This window comes from Cucumis sativus, chromosome 5, assembly GCF_000004075.3.
Source record: "Cucumis sativus cultivar 9930 chromosome 5, Cucumber_9930_V3, whole genome shotgun sequence".
Taxonomy (NCBI): Eukaryota; Viridiplantae; Streptophyta; class Magnoliopsida; order Cucurbitales; family Cucurbitaceae; genus Cucumis; species Cucumis sativus.
In genome coordinates, this window is record NC_026659.2 from 8,121,613 (window position 1) to 8,142,742 (window position 21,130).

Consider the following 21,130-nt stretch of genomic DNA (forward strand, 5'->3'; position numbering starts at 1 on the left):
TGCATATTGAAAGTAAGCTATAGAGTATAGAGTGAGGTGAGGTGAAGTGAGGAAGTGAATATCTCTTAATACTAATTATTATTATTCCAATTGAGTGTGCTCACTTTGTCTTTGACCAAAATCCACTTAATAAATGAATTGGACATTTATGTGACACATGTGGGTCTAAATCTCACATCAAATGCTTGCTTCTTTTCTTTTCAACTATATACACATCATTATTACTATTCTTTACTCTTTTCAGTCATTATTTCAAGGCCAAATATTTATTATAATTAATTCTATCCATATTTAAGATATAAAACTTACCATTCTAGTCAATAAAATTCTTTTTTTTTTTTTTTTATAATCCACCTTTTACTACCCTTAGACTTCTTCACAAGTTTGGTTTTTGGATTAATAAAGTATATATTCGTATAATATATTTAATAATCTAAATTAATTCATCTACAATTTTTTAGGACCCATATAAATGATATAACTATAAGTTTGATAGGATGTTTGAAATAAATGAATGGTGAAAATTAATACACTTTTAAATTAACATATTTTTAAATTTAGAATATAAATTAATATTTTTGTTTGTAAGTAACGACTATCAAATAATTAGGATTGACTCAATTATTTTGGGTTCCATTTTTAAATGTTCATCATTTGAATTTTATATCCTATCTATAAAATTGTTAGAAAATCTAATCATCAATCCTTTAATTAACATAAATACACAAACAATATATTGTATAATAATAAGAATAATAAGAATAATAATTATCATAATGTTGATGAACTTAGAAATATACATATAATATATATACAGATAGGATCTAAAAATTTTATTAACAAGAGCTCTATACCATCACTTAAATAATTCAATAAGTCGAGTTTAAAATGTTTAAAACTTTTTGTTATAGTTTAAAATGTTTATTAATAAGGGTAACTGCGCTTGCGCGAATAAGGATGTATTTTTTTTATACTCATCCGAATAGTTTTTTGATTCCCCTAAGTACCCGACATGTGTCAATCATGAGAGGGTTAGCTCATCTATTTTATATCGAGTGTGAGATCCTTTGATTGTGAAATTCTCAACATATTAAGTTAAAATGGTGTCTCTTTTAGACTAGCCTTATTGATCAAGTTTCAATTTTTTTTAATCAAATATTCATTTGGACGATCAAGAGGTGAATTGACAAATATATAAACACACCCAACAAATATAGATTTTTTGTTTATGAGAGTTCACATTTTTTCTTTTGGTGCAACATTATATCGTGAATCTAGGCATAATTTAACTATCAACTCTAACAACACCAAGTATTGTTGAGGTTAAAAAGTATTAAATTAAGAGAATAATTTTAGCAGGCCAAAACTTCTTAGCAATAATTAAAATATCAAGAAAAGATATACAGATAAGATTTGGTTACACGGTTAGTTCCTCTGAAGTTTATGAAAATATTTGAATGAGAGCTTGTTTCTATGTATTCGACTTGAAAGGATTTTTATGTAAAATAAATAATAAGTCACACTTCATACAAATAGTATATAACATAAGAATAACTCAACATTTAAGCTGCTACTTCCATCCCATCAGTATCTAAATCTCTATCTTTGTTTGAACTAAAGAAATGAAGAAACCAAAATCATTGGTGATGTAAAGATAATGTGAGGCTCAAATTGTGCACCCTCTAATGAGCATTGTGACAGATAAATAAATAAATAAAATCAATTGGTGGGTTATAAATATACAGGGAAGAAGCATTTAGAAATGTCACTGTATCTCTTGCTATTTTAACCAAAAAAAGGCAACAACAAGAAATCCAGCGAGTAAGGTTAAGTAAACCACTTATCATATGGCACAACACCACCATCAACCCTCCCTCACTATAAATTTCAGTCTGTAGCAGTTTTGTTTAATTTAATCCTATTTAAACACATTTCCCAACTTTTAATACACAAACCAACACAACTCCAAACGCCTCTGCCACCATTGTTTCTTTAGGGATCAGCTACCCCTTTTTACCTCTTGCACCTCTTTCCCAACTTTTTGCTTTCTTCTGTACCCATCTCTTGTCGAAAACTTGACCAGATTTTCTTCTTCTTTCTCAGCCCTTTTAACGGATAGGATGGTACTGTGTGATTCCTCGTTTCGGGGGCAGCTTTCGAAGAATGAAGAGGACCATAGAGGATGGTACAATCTCAACCAACTGCGGAAATGGAAAAACAAGTAAAACACCCTGCCTCTAACAAGGACGTGGCATATTTTTCAGAATATAGAATTAACCTCACACTAACATACCCTAAATCACTCACCAAAATATTGTCCATAGAAATGGCCTCAAGACTTATACTAGAAGGGGTAAAAAACGGTTAAGAGTTTTGCAATTGCGTTTAGTGTTGTGGATTCATAAAGCATTGTATATTGAGAACTAATATAACTGCTGCCATTTTCAATACTCTGTATTTCTTAATTTTTACAGGTCAGGAAGCTAGGATACCTAACACCTACCTTCCTCATTTCCTAATCTCTATTTATAACAAAATTCCCCTACCTACTTGCTAATTTATCCTTATAATACTCTAATAGCATCATCCTATCATCATGTTAATAAGAATATCCCAAGTCACTAAAGATTCCAGTAAAACAAGTAACCACAAGTGAAATACCATAGATAATATGCATTAACAACCACAATCCCATAATTACCAGGTAGTAAATAAAATTTAGAACCGGATGATCCAAAACGTCGAGGTCAGCGGCTTGATCAAAAGCATTAAAGCACATCTACAGCACAAGATAATAAATTAAGCCAGGATTACAATGAATATAGAGTAGAGTGAGAATATAGAGCAACTGAAAGGCAAACTATCCATGTAACTATCCTTCTTTAGATTGTCTTCATATCTTATTTATTACAATTTCTCTCTATGCTAACTCTCATGCACAATCAAGTAACAAATGCTAATTACAATAATTAACACCTCCATTACAAATGACACTGTTAGGAATTCCCAACAATAAGCAATCCCAAGAAACAGAGCAAGCTGATATGATTTATATATGTATGTTTGTTAGATGTTAAGTTACACCTATAAGCTTAAGTTTTTGGGTCGATTGATGATTTAAGATGATAGGTATCTGAGCAGATTGTCTGGAAAGATCGTGTGTTCAGGCCTTTGCAATGTTACATTTCCTCCCCATCTAATATGCATTTCCACTAGCTATATTTCCTCCCTAATTAATATTCATTTCTTCATATTTCGATCTCATAAGTGAGGAAGAGTGTTAAATATTATATTTGAGGGAAAATACAGCAAGGGAATAACAGAACAAGATGAGCCCTAGCAAACAAGAACTTTCTAGAGGGCTGGAAACTATCTCATCCAAGCCTGTTCCTGAACAAAATTCACGTACCTTGCACTCTAATAACAAAACCCTTCATAAACCTCTTACCTCTCTTTTCACATAGCACCCACAATGCTCGCAAACTCCACTCTTCATTAACAACTAACCCTCACGTGAATCTCTCTTTCTACCCCTTCTTTTAAATCTATGTATAATTGGGGGCCTCACGGATAGTTCCCAACTTAAAATTTATCACAAATAACTTTAAATTTTGACCATTCATACTTCATACTAAAACTGAAAAATATTCACTGCAGACCTGTACATGTATTTGAAACAAATATGGATAGAACGTAGTGATATAAAACAGTAAGGAAAAAGAAAAGGTTCCATTTGTCAGTTAAATATCTGGTCACTCCTATTGATACGGCATAACTATGTTGGGCAGAAGTAGACTCACCATGATGCATCTGACTAGGAAACATGAAAAACATATAGTTGTCACATAGCCAACCTATCCAATCCAAAACAAGAAAAAATTAAGGGGTAAACCAACAGAAAAGGTTCAAAAAGGCTCAAACTACTAAAAGGATGTCTAGCAGTCTTATATCTGAAGGAATGTAAGTACCTCTTGCAACTTCTTACGTCTTCCTTTGGATTCCACAGGGAAGCGCTGTAACATCAAGAATAATCTACCAAGAGATGATTAAAGAAACCATTAGCAAATTATAAGTATGATCTCCAAATTTTCAGGACTGCCACTTGATGAATAACCAAGCTTTCAAGGAGAAAAACTAAAATAATAAAATGGCATAGAGAAAAAGGAAAAGAAATTCCATGAAAGAAGTATATACATATCGAGAAAACAGAGAGAGACCATCTAAGAAACGTCTCCAATCAAGCCCAAATAAAACCAAGTGAATGTTAAATCAAAAGAAAAGAAAAAAACTTCACAACCCAAGAGAAAGTTGCACTTGTGTTATATAGAATTAACAAAGAGAAAAGCCAAAAAAGGTAAAAACTTCATCTACTAAAGTTTAAATGATTAACAGTTCTGCATAAAAGACCTTAAATATTTTAGCACAAAAGAAGCCACTGCTAAACCAAAAGTTGATACAATCATTACATTGAACTTTCAATCTGAGAAATTACACCTAAAGTTTTTAACATGCTACAAACCCCATCATTGTATCTCCATAACAAAATGGGATGAAGTTTCGTAAGTTTGAAGGCAAATAATATACAATTATGGCAACCCAAAAAATTAGGAAAATTTTGGGGTACCAACCTTTATAGTTCAGTGACGATTTCCACAACTTTCAATTTGTAATTTACAGAATTGTAAATGGTCCAATTCCACAATTTGTTTAAATCTAGGTAGGTAATTACACAAATTGGATTTTAGGATTGGATTCAGCATGGAAATCTCTCACGACATTTTTATTGTTTTATAGTTAAAAAAGAATTTCTTAGTTCAGGAGCCATCAAATACTGCCAATCGCCTTTGGCGTCAAATGCCTTATAGATATCTTTCAATTTCACCATCCTTGTGTCTCGTGTGTTGTCATCATTTTGAGTCTCCAATCCATCTCTTTTCTTTTTCACTTTTTTTAAATAGAACCAACCAATTTCATTGCCCTTTTGCATCAATGTTATGAATTCTCATCTTGGAAGCTTTTGGTTGGTCCCTGCTGTGTCCTCTCCTAATACTATCTTCGATCTTCTTGCTTCATTATTGGTGGGTGATCCTTTGATGGTACTAAGAAGATGATTTGGTTGGTTTTGTTATGCACGTTCCTTTGGATCTAATGGGGCAAGAGGAATTGGCACCTTTCTTCTGACTCTTTTTTCCACTTTTAACCATTTTATGGATTTGTTCTGTTTACTGTTTTTTCTCAGGGCAATGTAAAATAAAGCACCCTTTTAAAACTTATAGCTTATCTTTTTAGTTACATGGCCATCTCTTTTGTTATCGTCTTTAGGTGTTTGGGGTGTTCCCCTAATTTCATTTATTAATGATATATTTATGTTTCAAAATAATAATAATAATCATAATAAAGAATTTAGTCATTCCAAGTTAAAATATATAGAAAACTAAAACTTACTTATTATCTTTAAATATCAATTTTATAAAAGGGGTTTTTTCAAGAATAATAAAAAAATACAAACTATTTACACTTTATGGAAAAAACCTCTAAACGACAAAAACTCATTGCACTTGATTTTGCCATAAAGTGTAAATAGTTTGTCCATTTTGTCATTTTTGACAATTCTCGTTTATAAAATACTATCAACCATGCTAACTTATTCGTAATTAACTTTCTAACCATAATTAAAACCCTCTGCTATAAATATTTATTAAAACTTTAAAGGTAGTGATTGGGACCAAAGAAACGGATACATTTTGTACGCCAATTTTTTAAAGTGTTTTGAAGAAGAAAAATAAATTTTCCATCCACACTTTAACGGATAATGAGAAAATTTGTTATACAACAAATTACCGAGAATGCTGAGGAGGTCTGAGAAGACAATTAAGGTCCAAAAATAAAGAAGATGAGTGATAACTGTGTGAGATTTTCCAAATTCAAAGGTGTGTTCAGAAGAAAGGAAAACAATTTTGCAGATCAGGAGGGTACTTTACTTCCAATGCAGGTATGAGACTACAGAAGGAGACAGAAGGGAGATCTTTGTGATGATCCAACCCCTTTGGCCCTCAAGGAATAGGGAGGCCGTAAGAGAACCAAACCATGGAGTTACCTTTTTTTCTCCTGTGACTTTTCCTATGTCTTTCACAATTGATCTTAATCCAGGGAAGAGTAAGCGTGTCAAGATCCTCTCTAAGTGTGTCAAGATCCTCTTTGATTAACTGGAGATAGACATCGGCAGCACTGTGAACTGCATTGTCACAAGCCATGCTTACTTGTGCCTCCACATGTTCTCCCAAAGTTCAAATGGATGCTTCATTGCAACTACACGACCATGATGGTATTCTAGTGTAATCATGGATGAAGCATAGAAGTCTCTCTTTAGAGACTTAGGAGTTCTCGCGTGAATAGCCCCGTTGAAACACCCACTCGTTCCTTCAATCATAAGAATCTATATTCCAAACCGAGTCTTCAGTGATAAGAATCTAGCTTCCAATCCGAGTCTTCTGTGATAATATCATCTCAAGCGGACTCTAAGAATGCCTTGTGAAAATGAGTGTGAGATTCCTTGTAAGACCCGTAGTTATAGAAATAGTAGGAAAATTATGTGGTTATAGAAGGGGCATATTAGTAATTTGATAGTAGGTTTGCTCGGTTTCTTTGCTGTCTTAAAAAGCCCTCTTAAGTGTGCACCTAGACTCAAGGCGCAGGTCTAGCACCTCGCGTGGAAAGGCGCAGGTTTAGCGCCTCACCTTTAGGCGAGTCTCACAAAATAAGGCACGCCTCATGCGTGTAACTTTTGTGAAGCCCCAAGGCTCAAAGATATGCGCTTTGGGGCATTTTCGTTTTTTTTTTTAAAGAAATAGTAATAATTAAGGATTTTCCTTAATTATTCACTAGAAGAATCAAGTCTACTAAGCCTAAATGCAATAAATTTTATGTTTGAAGTTTTTTTTCCATATTTTCGCTTCAACTATGCATTCTCTTTTTAATGAAATATTTTTATATGTAATCGCTTGAAGAAAAAAACCGCACCTTTTGTGCACCTAGGCTCTAGAGGGTCGTTGCACCTTAGTGCACCTTGGGCATTTAAAAACATCGTTTGCTATAAATAGTAGGAGAGGGGTGAAGAATTTTGTGGGATTTTCTTGCGAGGAAATTTGGATGAGATTAGTCCTCTAGAAAGGTTAGTGATTACCTTGTTAATTGTTCTTATTATATTATAGCATATTTTCAATATATTTTCATATAATTCTATCTTGTAGTGCTCTTGTTTGTTCTTTGTGTTCTTGAGTATTTTCTTGTTAGGTTGGGAGCCTAACATTCCTGTTTTGAATCAAACCTAACTCAAATACCAATTGCTAAAGACATAAGAACCTCCACCTATCTCCAAGTATGATAGCTTCCACTTTGGCATAAGCCTTCACCGGATTGAATAATAACTCACCTTCAACCCCTCCATCCACGATTTTGGTTTTGAATTTTATAAATGCTTTCTGGATTAAGATCTAAATGACAGGAGCCTTTTGTCTCAACTTTGTTGTGGTTCCCTTGTTCCTTTGACCTATAATCTACCGGAGTATTCTTTCAATTTTCTTCATTAAAGTAGCTTCTAATCTCTCTCCCACACATGCCACCCAGAAAAGAAAAACCAAGTTCAAAAGTCATTTGCAGAAAGGATAAGGGTTGTCTCAACTGATCCATCTCCCGCTTTCAAATCTCAACAATCAGTATTAAGCAACATTAAAAGAACTGAAATTCTTCGACAAAACAAAGAATTAACTTCTCTGGGTGACACTGACCAGACACTTTAACTTCCACCTTTATTAAATCCATAGGCAAATGGATATTTACTCAGACATGCAGCTTCCCTATGCTAAATATGGTATTTGGCACATCTACCTTACAGCAGCTACTGATAAAATTACTCCTCAATTTAAGAAACAAAAACCATGGTTAGAAGTGCATGATGCTCACAGCAACATATGTGTGTGTGCGTGTGTGTGTGTGTAAACGAACCAAATATCCATAAAAAAGGATTATTTAAATATATATAAATCATTAAAACAGAGAAAACAAAACAGATGCTAATATTACCTTCCCCCATAAATAAGAAACCCTAGGGCAGCAAACAAAGAGACACAAGCAAAGAACATCTTGGAAAGTATGGCTAGTACATGAACAGGATTCCACCACAACACCAGCCACAGAACAATCTGCAAAAAATTCAATCAAAATTTTAGAAAATATCAATATTAAATAGACCTGTTTCCAATAAAAAAAATCAGGATTACATCTTGGCTATCAAGTACGATAATGATCAATGTAACAGGCAGAACACAAAAGACTGCCAACACACACATAGTTACACATTGAGTCAACAATCAGCCTTACTATCCAATAAGCCCATGGACTAATTATTCTCAGTTATATTCACTAGATTACGTAATTGCTACAATTGATATATGAATCAAATGAAAGAATTAATTTGATGGTATTGTTAATATTGTTATTTGAAAAAGCCAGAACAAGTAAACACCCCAATAATCACATTTCTTTTATTCTCTTTCCATTCTAACTCATGGTTACACTTAAAGCTGTAAATTCTCATTTAAAAAGAACATATACTCAAGTGTCCATGGGTTTGATACTGAAGAATACTTTCCTATAATACTTGGTAAGGTTTGTGTACACTTGAGCACACCTAATGTTTGCACTAGTCTGTGGTTACTTCTAGTACCATCACTTTATTGCCACAACTGCAAACCAGACACACAACCTACTCCCTTGCTATGGCCTCTAACAACCAACGAGAAAATGGACTGCTGCATGTGTATCTTTCATTCACCATAGGCATTTTGTTGCAGGACAAAAGAACTTGCATCACTAACATCCACCTTGTTTGGAAAAGCAAGATCGTACATGACACTCCAGTAGATAATTCCTCTAAATCAATGATTACTATAACCACCCTTTCCCTAAACGACCTCCAAGGTCCACCCTCTCATCAAGTCTTTATACCAATTCCACCTTGACATGATGAAAGTTATCTCAAACCCATTTTGTTTGTGTGCTGTCCATCGCTCGACTAACAAACTCATTACATGTGGAAGCTTGCACTATACATTCACATGCTCACACAAGAGTCTGGCTTCGAACAAGCATCCTCGATGATAAAAGCCAGTGAGAATGTACCAGTTAGGGTTCAAAAGTGCTTAATCGAAACGTGGGCTACCAATATACACGTAAGATTACTTATATAGAGTTACACCCCAAGTGCCACTTGGGCGCACGGCTGACATAGGTCCCATAGGGCTATGTGTGCAAGAGCCAAAGAGGCTGTTGCACGAAGGCATGTGCATGGGTGCACAGGTGGCATGTGAAGGGGTGCACAAGTGTTGTCAAGCACACAAATGCAATGACAAGGACCGTGCACAGACGACAGTACAATTATGGGTGGTCTTTTACTTCAGAAATATAACCTTGTTATTTAGATGCTGGCAAGGATTCAAGGCCACATGGGCTGAGATGAGTGAATTCAACACACCAGAGGCAATTACTACGACAGTGCAATTACTACATTCAAATGTAGTAGGCTAAAACGTTGGTAGTGGGTATTTGGCTCACTGAAAGCATTTTACAAACAAGTGGTGGGTGGAACAATAAGTTGAGACTCTCTCCTAGAAATACGCTAGCTTGTGGGACATACAAGCAGCCCATTTCATCTACATTTGTCCTTATAGGAGTGAATAAAGGTTTGTAAAGGGTATTTTTACCATTCCAATTTTATCAAATGTCCATGACTCCCAAAGGGTATGTTATCCAATCTTCGTGTGTACTTCCTCGAATTGCTACTACTTTTTCATAGTGATGCCCTTAGTTCTTTGTTTAGAAGATTAAATCAAGGACTTAGTGTCACACGAGAGAAAAAAATGTGATTTGGCTTTTAGCTTTACTTGTCTTTTTTATTTTTATTATTTCAAGAAAAAAAAGCGGAATAAATATTGGGTTAATTTACATATATACAACAAAATGCAAAAATATTTACGACCTGTATAAAGAAAAAGTCAATAAAGTCACCATTGTTTTTTCATAAATTTCAGATTTGCCCTTGTTGGTTTTGAATTTCTTAGGACGATTAATTCTTTAATTTGTGCATCTTCATATTATTACTTCTCCTTCTTCATATTCCTACTTCTTGTTTGCAATTTTTTCATTTCCTCTTCCATAATTTTTTCCTTCTTCGTCATCTCTCATCTTCTTTTTCTCTTCTTTTTTACTACACGATCGCGTACCAATATCTAAACGATCGATCGTTTATCCCAGATAGACAGAGATAGATCACTATCTACCTCAGATAGATAAGTGATAAATCTAAACAATCATGTACCAAGATCATTTAGATTTGGTACAAAATCATATACTAAGATCGTTTAGATATTGGTAAACAATCGTTTAGATATTGGTAAACGATCGTTTAGATTTTGGTACTTGATCGTATACTTGTGTACCAATATCTAAACGATCTTTTAGACTATACTATACAATCGTTTAAATTAGAAGCTTTTCGTTTGCGTGTAGCTGATTAAGTACGGAGTATTTTTGTTATTTCACATTGTGGGCTTGTGGGCTTGTTTCTTTTTCAAAATTGTCTTATACGATGTAAATATTTTAGTTATATTTTTTAGAAAACCCCTAAATGCTGGCTACAAACTTATTAACAAAAAATGTGGAAGAATGAGATAAACAAAGTTAAACACTAAATGGAGAAGTAAAAAAGAATTTAAAAGAGATGCCAGTTTTGGCAATCATTATGAGATATAGCTATGAATTTCACCTGAATAACATAGACCACTGCATTTACTGTAAGGAATGTTGGTCTCAATCCGTCAGTTGATACAGCACGTGCCTGAGGAAAGTTCTTTTTGTAAGGTTTATCCAAACAGATTAATCAAATTTGAAAACAAAAATATTATGAATTCTAAATAAATGTCCACCTGGTAGTAAATCTCTGCCCAAAACAAAACCAAAAGAGCATATGTTGTGAAGAAGGCAAGGCTTGGCATGTCAAGCAAGATATGTTGGAGAATCTATACAAGACACAGAAACAAGCGAAACATTAAACATGTGATAGGAAAAAGAATCACGAAGAACAAATTAAGAATCAAACCACACCGGAGGTTCCAAATTCTGCACGTCACGGCGAAATACAAAAACAACAGCCCGGACTGCGGTAAGAAATATTAATGCACTCAGCCCAGAGATTCATAGAACTCACAATATTTTAAGAAAAAGTATGCTGAAAAGAAGAAAAAACGGATGAAATAAACCTCCGTTCACCAAGAAATTGAGAAAATGGAAGACCTTCTGCGTGGTCCAACCATACTCCGGCACCCTCAATTGTATACGGATTAGTTGAACCTAAAACCAGGCATAATAAACATCTTAACATCAAACTTCTGAGAAACCCAACAACGAGTAGAGCAGGCTTCCGTTTTCTATTCTAAAGAAACAAGAGTAAAAATAGCACAGATACATGGAATATGAATAAGCAACATTGGTTTCCTTAAATAAAAACCCATAATAAACCATTGGCATGTTGAAATCAGGATGAATTAGTTAACAACGAAATTAATGAAACCATGAGCAAGAGACGCCGTGATAATCAAATAATTGATGAAATAAGAACAAACCCAATTCCCAAAATTGAATTCAATTCAATTCAAAAAAAAAAAACAGAAAGACATTCGAGAAGGGTATTAGAAACAGAGAAAAAGCATACAAGAGCGACGATGCCGACGAGGCCATAAAGAGCAGCAAGGGTGAAGAAGATACGATCCTGCCATAGGTGAGAATAGTTGATCTCTTGCCACCAAGAGGTAGCGTCGGTCAACAAAAACGCCGGCACCCCGGAATTATCAATGCCGAGGCTGCTAGTCTCCATGAATTGTGATCCCGGAATGGAATTAGAAGAATTGAGGGATGAAGCAAGATGAAGGGGTGAGGGAGATGGATTTGGTGAGTGAATATTGGTGGTTCTTGAGATAGGGGCAGATATTCGTGCCGGGTGGTTGCGGTGTTTTAACGAAGGAGGGGAAAATGATTACGAAAAATAGAGAGATCCCCAAAAGCGAAATGGGAAAGTATTTGGTAAACAACAACACAACATTTATCTCTTTCCGGCCATGGATGAGTTCAACATACGTACTCTTTTCGAATCTTTTTCTTTCCTTCAAATATATATTATACATGCCAACATGTTAATATGCACCACACCTCTCTCTCCTCTTTCTTTTTTTCTTTTTTTCTTTTTTTGCCTAAATTATATCAAAATAAAAACCCTAAATTTAATGGTTTGTGTCCAAATATCATAATTTTTCAAAGTTTCAAAAATAAATATCCTTCAACTAAAAAAATTAAAATTAAAATAATTTACCCAAACCTAACAAAATCCAAAAATAAATCGACTCGTGTAACAAAAGAAAATTGTAGTCCATAAAGCCACCACTCTTTTTCATAAATTTTGATTTTTTTGATTTATTGTTTTTTAATATTGCAAATCATTCTTCACATATGCTAAATCGTTTAGGCTATATACTCAAAATTGAAACATGTTTGTGTCTTTTAAAAGTTACAAAATAGTCCCAAAACCTAAATTGATTGGATTCAGAGATTATAGTATTCAATTTCACTGATAATTCTTTAATAACAATTATATTGAATACAATATAATTTTAAATTATAAACTTAGAGTTTTATGCCATAAATTCCAACAAATTAGTTCTTAAATAAAATATGGATGATGATGTTTAAGAATTATAAGAAATTATAGAAAGGAGGAAAAAAAAAAAAGCTTGATGGAGAAGATGATGATGGAAAGGAAAGAGAGGATGGGAGCCCGAGGGAAAGGAGAGACAAACTGAAAAGTAAAAAATAAAAAAGATTTTTTTGTTAAATTATAAAAAATGCTCCTCAACGTTGTGATTTGTTAAAAATTGTCCAAAAACTTTTAAAAGTTTAAAAAAGTTTTAAAATGTCCTTAAACTTTTCATATCATAAAGGTTAAAAATACCTTTATAATTAGTTTTGGACGAAGATCGATAAATCTTCATTTCAAAAATATCCATAAACTTAAAAATAACACTTTTATTAACTCAATTTTTACATCAAATTTCTTAGCACTGAAAATTAAAACCAAAATTTTAAACTAAAACCATAGTTTATATTTTAACTCGATATGTTGATATTTTAAACTTTTCATGGATTTGATATCGATAGAAGGGTGAATCGATATTTTCAATACATCATATAAAAAACTACAAATCATAAGAAATAAACATCAAAATGACAATAATATAATTATAATATAAATAAATATGTTTAATTATTTAAAATAATAAAATATTTATTTACTAACTTAAATTTATTGTTTAATTTTTTTTCTATAATATTTCCATAAATATCCATCAAAATCAAAATTTCTATGTAAAATTAAGACTTTGGTATATCTATCAACATCGGTATTTTAAACTTTGGTTAAAACATGATATATGCTTTGCGAGATGTTTTAGTACCCTATGCGATGAATAAAGTCTTGCGCTTGCTTTTGTGATCTAATGTAAGATGTTTTATACTTGTTGTGTGATCTGATATAAGATGCCCCTTTACCTGCTTTGTGATCATCTAACATTGGAACACGCATTATGTCGAGATCACTTCGCATAGCTACAACTGGACGATGAAATGTTGATGACATTTCAGCTGAGATGATGGGTACACTTTTAAAACGTTGGTGTTACACAATATGATTTAGGTTGAAATGATTTACGCAAGAAACATGAATTTCCCAAGTGAATCTTGTGAACTAAGCGATGTGGATTTATATTGTTTTAGAATTGTTCGAGGCAATGAAATGGTTTCCAGTTTTAGAGCGCATACTCTTGTAAATTACATTGTGTTTGCAAAATGAATTTCAAAGCTTATGATTTGTGTGTTGTTCTCACGAAACCCTACTGTTTAAAGTAAATGTGTTGATGAAAATTTCCACTCACTAGACATAGTTGCATTACATCTTGTTAGTGACACCCACCAGCTTTGTTGTATAACATAAAAACTAGTTGGGCGAGAAGGAATATTGTGACTTATGTTAGTTGTACTTAACTATGTTGTGTAAACTCATACGTTGTTTTGAAGTACTTTCCTTCTAATGTTGTCTCGATTCCAAATATCTAATGTGTTATGAGCTAGTCATTTGTTATGTTACATACTTTATGCAGAATTAGTTCACGTGGTGTAAACATTAGGTGATATAGTAATAATTTAGTGTCTAAGTGTTTCATAGAATGAAGTTGTATGCTAAATTAACTAAATCTATGGTATACATTAAAGAGATCAGATAATTTAGCTTAATAGGACGCCCAACGCGTTATCGAGGTAGGCGTTGAGAGCCTAGACGATCACACCTTTCCTGGGTCATGTGGGTTCATGTCGGGAGGAGGTGTGACAATTTGAGATTGAGAATGGTCATATCATTCATTGAGTCCCATCAGAAAACTCATAAGATATTCATCTTGAGGGAAATCATTGACATCTTTGTTACCTCCAAATGTATACTTGCCGCAAGTACAAGCGGATTGATAGGACACATATTCATCCTAAACACTCCTCAACTTGGAGAAATACATTGTAACTGATTATTGATGCTTCAAATGAAAGATTCTCATGTCATCTTAGATTAAAATCTTTCCTTTAAATCGAACCAAATTGCTTGTGAAAAACCAAAGAACGACAAACTCGAAGAAATTACTTTGGAAACAGAATTTAGAATCTAAGCGTAACGAGAATAAGGTTGGAGGAATCACTATGACAAATGTGGTATGTATTCTCCGATGAAGATTGCATGAGAGTTGTTGATGAAGATCCATCATCAAGAAGTTGACAATTAGGTTGTTCATGATTCATGGTGAAATGTTGAGAAAATTCTTGAAGCAAAAGAAGAGAGAATTTTCGTTTGATGCCATAACGAGAGGGAAACACAAAACTGAAGAGAGATTATTTATTGGTTATAACCAACTGACACATTACACGTCTACATATAACAACTTAACTATGAATTGGTACAACGTGTTAGAATCGTGTCGAGACTTTCAAACTATAATAAAGATAGAATTTTATTAATAGAGTTAGAATTTTATTTGAATTTATGAATCTTGATAGAACTGTTTCATGATTGATGACCCACCTCTCGTGAGAAGATAACTTTACGCAACAAATCACAAATTTGTAAAATTGAAACTGAGCAAATGACATTTTAAAATTGTATCTATATTGCAATGCTTAGAACTGTTAAAATTCAGAATACGTTCTTAAATTTCTTGACTTTTGTATCTATAAGATTTCTAAATTATCAATTGTGCATGCACTAACCATCTTACATATTAAAAATGTTAAACCTAACTTTTTAATTAAACATTAAAGTTAACTTGGAGTCTAATAAATATCATTGGAGATTTTTAGGAAATTAATATTTACTTCAACTAAAATTTTGAGCTTTGAAAGTTATAATCAGAGAAGCAGTTTGTTTGTTTAATTAGACCATTCAATCATAACCATTTTAGTACATTTGGAATTTATTAAACTTAAAACGCAAAGTTTATAGTTTTATTGGAGATTTTTAGAAGTCACATGTTAGATCCAAAATTGAAAGTCTATGATTTTTAAAATTCTAGACTAAACTTGTGTAAAAATGTAACCTTAAATTCATATGATATCCATGATAAATAGTATTATTTAAAAATTACTATAATTTTTATCGCTAAAAATATCATTTTGATACAGCTTGTTCCATTTTGGTCCCTATACTTCTAATTGTCCAAATTTTGTTCCTATACTTTGAATAAAGCTTGAAAGTAGTCTCTACCATTAAATTAAAAAGGAAAAAAGAAAGCATAATTGACAGATAATAATAATAAATAACTAAAATGTGAAGAACAAAACAATCCGAACTAAACAAAACCATCAACAAATTGCCTCTACTTTTCTTGTAAACCGTAGGCATCGGAGCCTGTTTGTTTACATTCACTCAACTATTCTCACATAACAACCATCTAACTTGATTAAGTTGGTTTTTAAAGAAACAGAGTGGATAGAGTGCCATACACCCAAGTTATGAAGATGAGAATTCAGAAGTGTGACAAAGGTGTTTGAAGCATACGAATAATTCAAACATACTCCACAAGTGTCTTGAACTCAATCAACCAGAGCTAGCTGCTAGCTAATTACCAATATATATATATATAGAGAGAGAGAGAGAGAGAAGAAAAACAGCTAGAAAGATTTGGATTCTAACAAGATTCATTCAAATATATTTAAACAAAATTGTGGACACTGAAATGCAAATACTTGCCTAGGAAGTTTAGATAATTCCGATCTTGTTTGCCACGTCCAATGCATCATAGTCTGGGGTTAACCTAACGTAGGCCTTCTTTGTTCCATCAGGTCTACATAAGTAGGATTGTACTTTGTCATCATCAAAATGTACTTCAGTGAAGTTGTAATTTAACCCTATATACTAATATTTGTCATGTAAAACAAACGACATGGTATTCTTTGGTAGCAAAGTGTAGCTTCTAAATTCATTCAGCATACCTGATTAGAGTGTTGACTTTCTTGGTTTGAATGTCATACATCTTCTTGACAGCATCTTTAATCTTTTTCTTGTCGGCACGAATATCAACAATAAAACAAGGGTGTTATTATCCTCAATCTTCTTCATGGCAGACTCAGTGGTGAGTGGATATTTAAGAATTTGATACTGATCCAACTTGTTCCTAGGAGTCACACTGATTCGAGGATACTTGGATTCCTATCCTTCTTCAATGTCTTTGGGCGATGGAATGTGACCGATGTTCTGATTTTCTTAGCCTTCTTAAATGTTGGCCCAGACTTGACTGCCTTGGCAGTCTTCAAGGCTTGAGCTTTGGGATCAGCCTTTTTGGTCATGTCAGCTGCAAAACCATCAAATTAAATATAAACTCTGCATTGCAAAACCTCATAAGCATCCAGGGAGAGTGTAGTTTATTATATACTGAAAATGTCCATTAAACCGTCTCAAGAACTTGGAAGCTACCATCAAAACAAGAAAACGAAAAGTACCATCTAAAACACAAGAATGAAAATGCAGTGAGCAAAATTAAGAGGAAAAAGGACATAATACACTAATACTTTAACAAAGACAAAGCGCACATACCCTTAGGCGCCATAGCTGTATCGAAATTACCCACCTGAAGACCAAGCGAGCAATAATGAAGATGAGAAGAAAAACGATATTAACAACAGTTACTCCATGGAACCAAAATCACAACACACAAATCTAACTCCAACAAAGATAAACAAGAAATATTATAACAAAAGAGGTAAGAAGGATGCAAAGATTCTGAATTCCTGAGATAACGATAAAATTAAGAAGCATTCAAGAGAGAGGTTACCGGCGGCTACGAATGTGGTGGTGGTGCAGCCCTAGATTGAAGAATGCGAAGAAATGAATAGTAAAAACGGAAAGGCATTTTATTTCCATCGATGGGTTGGGCATTTTATTATGGGCGAAATGGCATAAATGCCCTTAAATATAAAGTAGGGTTTTTTTTTTAAAAGAAAGAAAACACTAGTAAAAGACCCGTGCTTAGCGAGCATGCTTGTCAAGAACGTTGTTTGCTTATGGTTGTATGCCCAAATACCCCCATTTACTTTGTTTCTTATATTTTGTATTTAGTTTAACTTGTTACTTTCCTTTTTATACCATAAACCTCGAGTGTGACGTTTCGATTTTTTCATATACAAATCTACTAGAGCTGAAAAAGTCCAAAATGTACTATAGGGGAGACAATAGTTAAATCCGCTCAAGCTTTGTCGCACTCTTTGCAATCAGTTTTTTTTTTTTTCAATTAACAGTCTTCAATGCTTGCTTTAACGATGTTTTCAATTAATTTTTCTCTTTCTCACGTTTTATAAAATGTTTTCTCAAGAACGTGAAGGGAGGCTACATCCTACTACAAGTTTGTCTGTAATTTTCAGATTTTGACTGACTGACTTGTTGACTAAGTAGAACAAGTGTCGCACAATCACTCATCTCATTTTTGAAAGGTTGCGATTGTGACACATGACACGTATAAAGTGCAGCTTTAGATTATAGTAAACATTTCATTTATATGTTAGGTTGTGCTAAATTTAAAAATACAAAATTCAAAACGTAATAAATTGATCATGGGAAGAAGTTACCATAATTAGATTAAAATATAAGAATTTAAATTTAAGACTTGCATGTATATATGTAAGATTTATTTATAAACAATATTTTTTGTACAATTTCTGAATGTATAACTTATTGTCTCTTACGAGCTTGATCCAAACTTTTTTTTGTCTTCATTAAAATACCTCTAGATAGTGTCGCATAAAGTTGTCCATGAAAAAACGCATTTTCAGGAAGATATATTCCAACATTATGAATTGTTTGTTCTTGTGGTTTGTTAATTGTTATTGCAAAACATAAGCGAACGAAGAATTGTTTTATCTTGAACTTGAATGGATATCCATTATCATTTGGTGTGCTTAATGGTATTCGTGGAAGAAAAACTTTCCTCCATGATCACCCATTGCCTAGTTCAGCATGTATAATATTTTTGTTAAATGATCGATATACCAATTTTATCGTCCCATTACACAATCCATTGGATGGATCCAAATTTTTCAATAACAATGTTGATAGAAAAAAGTCTTTTATAAAGTAGAAAAAGAATGTTACAACAACTTTTGAACTTTCAAATCTTGTTAATTAGAACTAATATGATATTTAATTTTTAATTAATTTCTAAAATGTAAATGAAAAATGATTCGTATTCAACTTTTCACGTCCTACATAGTTTAATTCCACTAAACTTTAAGTATAATTAATTAAAAAAGTAGTGGGTAAATGAAAAACCATTTGCATTCAACCTTTCACATTTTGCATACTTTAATTCCACTAGACTTAAAGTATAATTAATTCGAGAGGGTGAGTCTTTTATAATAATTTATATTAAAAAAATTAAAAATGAATTTACCATAAAACTATAGAGTGATTTGGAGCATAGAACTAAATTCAAGGTATTATGGAGAGAAAAAAGTTTGTCCATATTGAACCTTTTATACATACTAGTTTCTTTGGGTTATATCTCATCATTTATATTTACCTAATGTAGGGTTATATCTCATCATTTTATATTTTTTTAGAATTAATATTTCACTTTTAATTATAATTAATGATATTGATGTTTCAAAATTAATTTCTATAAAATAGTGAATACAAGATTTTATTTTTTTTAGTTAGTCTCTTTATTTCAAGTTTAGTTAGATATCAAAATGTGATAACATTTAAATTGTTCCAAAAAAGATTTATATTATATATTTAAATTATATTATATTAGGAAAGATTATTGAAATTAGCATAAGCTATAAAGAAGAAAGAAAAAAAATAGATTTAAGTATATATAGAAACATGATAGCAATTACTATTGGATAATTGATGTAGAAAATATCCGCATATATAAAATGTTAAGTTTTTATGAAATTAAATAGTTAATTTATTGTCTTTTACTGTTTTAGAATTTGAATAATGTTTGTAACAAATATTCATAAGTCGTCCATAGTTGATACATAATATAAAGGTCATATAATATTTATAAGTTAAAGAATTTAAAAATGTGTAACTAAAATCATTTATTTAAATTTAGTTTCACCATATTTCATTTCCTATCTTTTTTGGTTTTGTGCTTATGTCTAAATATTAAATTTTTATCATCTAAAGTAATACTAATTTGTAAATTTAAAAACATACTCTCCAAAAAAAAGTTAGAAATTTTAGAGTATTGATATAAAATTATAACAAAGAGATATATTAATTTAAGATAAAAGACATAATGAAAAATAAGGTTTCATGTCATTTTACTTTCTCATTTTAGTTATAAAAATAAAAAGAAGATATAATAAAAAAGAATATAAAAGAAAAAAAATTCCACTCGTATCATTTATATAATAAAAAAGTAACAAAAGAAGAATGAAAGAAAAGAAAGAAAATATTTGTATAGATCTCTAACACTGAAGAAATAATCTTATCTTTTGATTTCTCTTCTTCTAATTGATGATACGATTTTCTAGATTTACTATTGATCTTTATATTCACATAGTTCTTGTCTCCTTGTACTTCCATCTCCACTTAACAACGATTTTTTTACTTAAGGAAGCAAGAGACATCATACATTTATATTGAATAAATTGGTAGAAAGTATAAGTTAGAGAATTTTAAAAGGCTTATTTGAATTTATCATCATGCCTATAAAAATTATTTTTCCACTACCCATGAAGTTAAAGATGAAGAGTTAAAATTCACCCACTATTCATGTATTGAAGTTGAATGACAAAATTGTCATAAAATGAATAGTAAAAATACTTATAATTAAAAGGGTAAAATGGACTAAAAAATTTATCCATATACGAGTTTTGTATATACTATAGACTAGAGATATAACAAAGCTCCTAAAGATTTACAGTTATAGAATATTTTCAAAAACAGAAAAACCCAACACAATCACAATAGAAAATACAATAATGTTCCATGATTAATTGGCACCCATGATTCGTAATATATTTGATAAATACTTGTTTATGTTTGAGTATTTTTTATCGTTTAGATTTGACTACCCAAATCTAAATGATTTTTTTCAAGATTCTATGGTACATCGATCGTTTAAATTTGGGTAGCCAAATTTAAATAATTTTTTCAAGATTTTTGGGTATACAATTTAAATTTGATAGATTTGATACACAATCGTTTAAATTTGAATAGTCAAATCTAAATATATTTTTTTAAAAAAAAAATTGGTATACGATTGTTTAGATTTGATCGTTTAAATTTGAGTAGTCATATCTCAACGGTTTTTTCAAGATTTTTTTGGTACATGATCGTTTAGATTTGGTATGATCGTTTAGATTTGATTATTTAAATTTGAGTAGCCAAATCTTAACGATTTTTTTCAAGATTTTTTTGTACACGATCATTTATATTTAGTACGATCGTTTAGATTTGATCGTTTAAATTTAGCTACCAAAATCT

General features: G+C 31.9%; 1 protein-coding gene and 1 pseudogene across 1 annotated transcript; both read right to left on the reverse strand.

The window, feature by feature from the left end:
- Positions 1-1,649: 1,649 nt before the first annotated feature.
- LOC116404006 (protein TOM THREE HOMOLOG 1-like) lies at positions 1,650-12,060 on the reverse strand. The gene is made up of 10 exons (XM_031886149.1): positions 11,768-12,060; positions 11,316-11,406; positions 11,161-11,213; positions 10,983-11,075; positions 10,823-10,894; positions 8,083-8,201; positions 3,969-4,032; positions 3,801-3,854; positions 2,702-2,779; positions 1,650-2,201 (listed from the first exon to the last, which is right to left on the reverse strand). The coding sequence occupies exons 1-10, from the start codon at positions 11,927-11,929 to the stop codon at positions 2,109-2,111; spliced, it is 879 nt and encodes a 292-aa protein (XP_031742009.1). The 5' UTR covers positions 11,930-12,060; the 3' UTR covers positions 1,650-2,108.
- A 4,049-nt stretch (positions 12,061-16,109) lies between these two features.
- On the reverse strand, positions 16,110-17,588 carry LOC116401649 (annotated as a pseudogene).
- Positions 17,589-21,130: the final 3,542 nt, after the last annotated feature.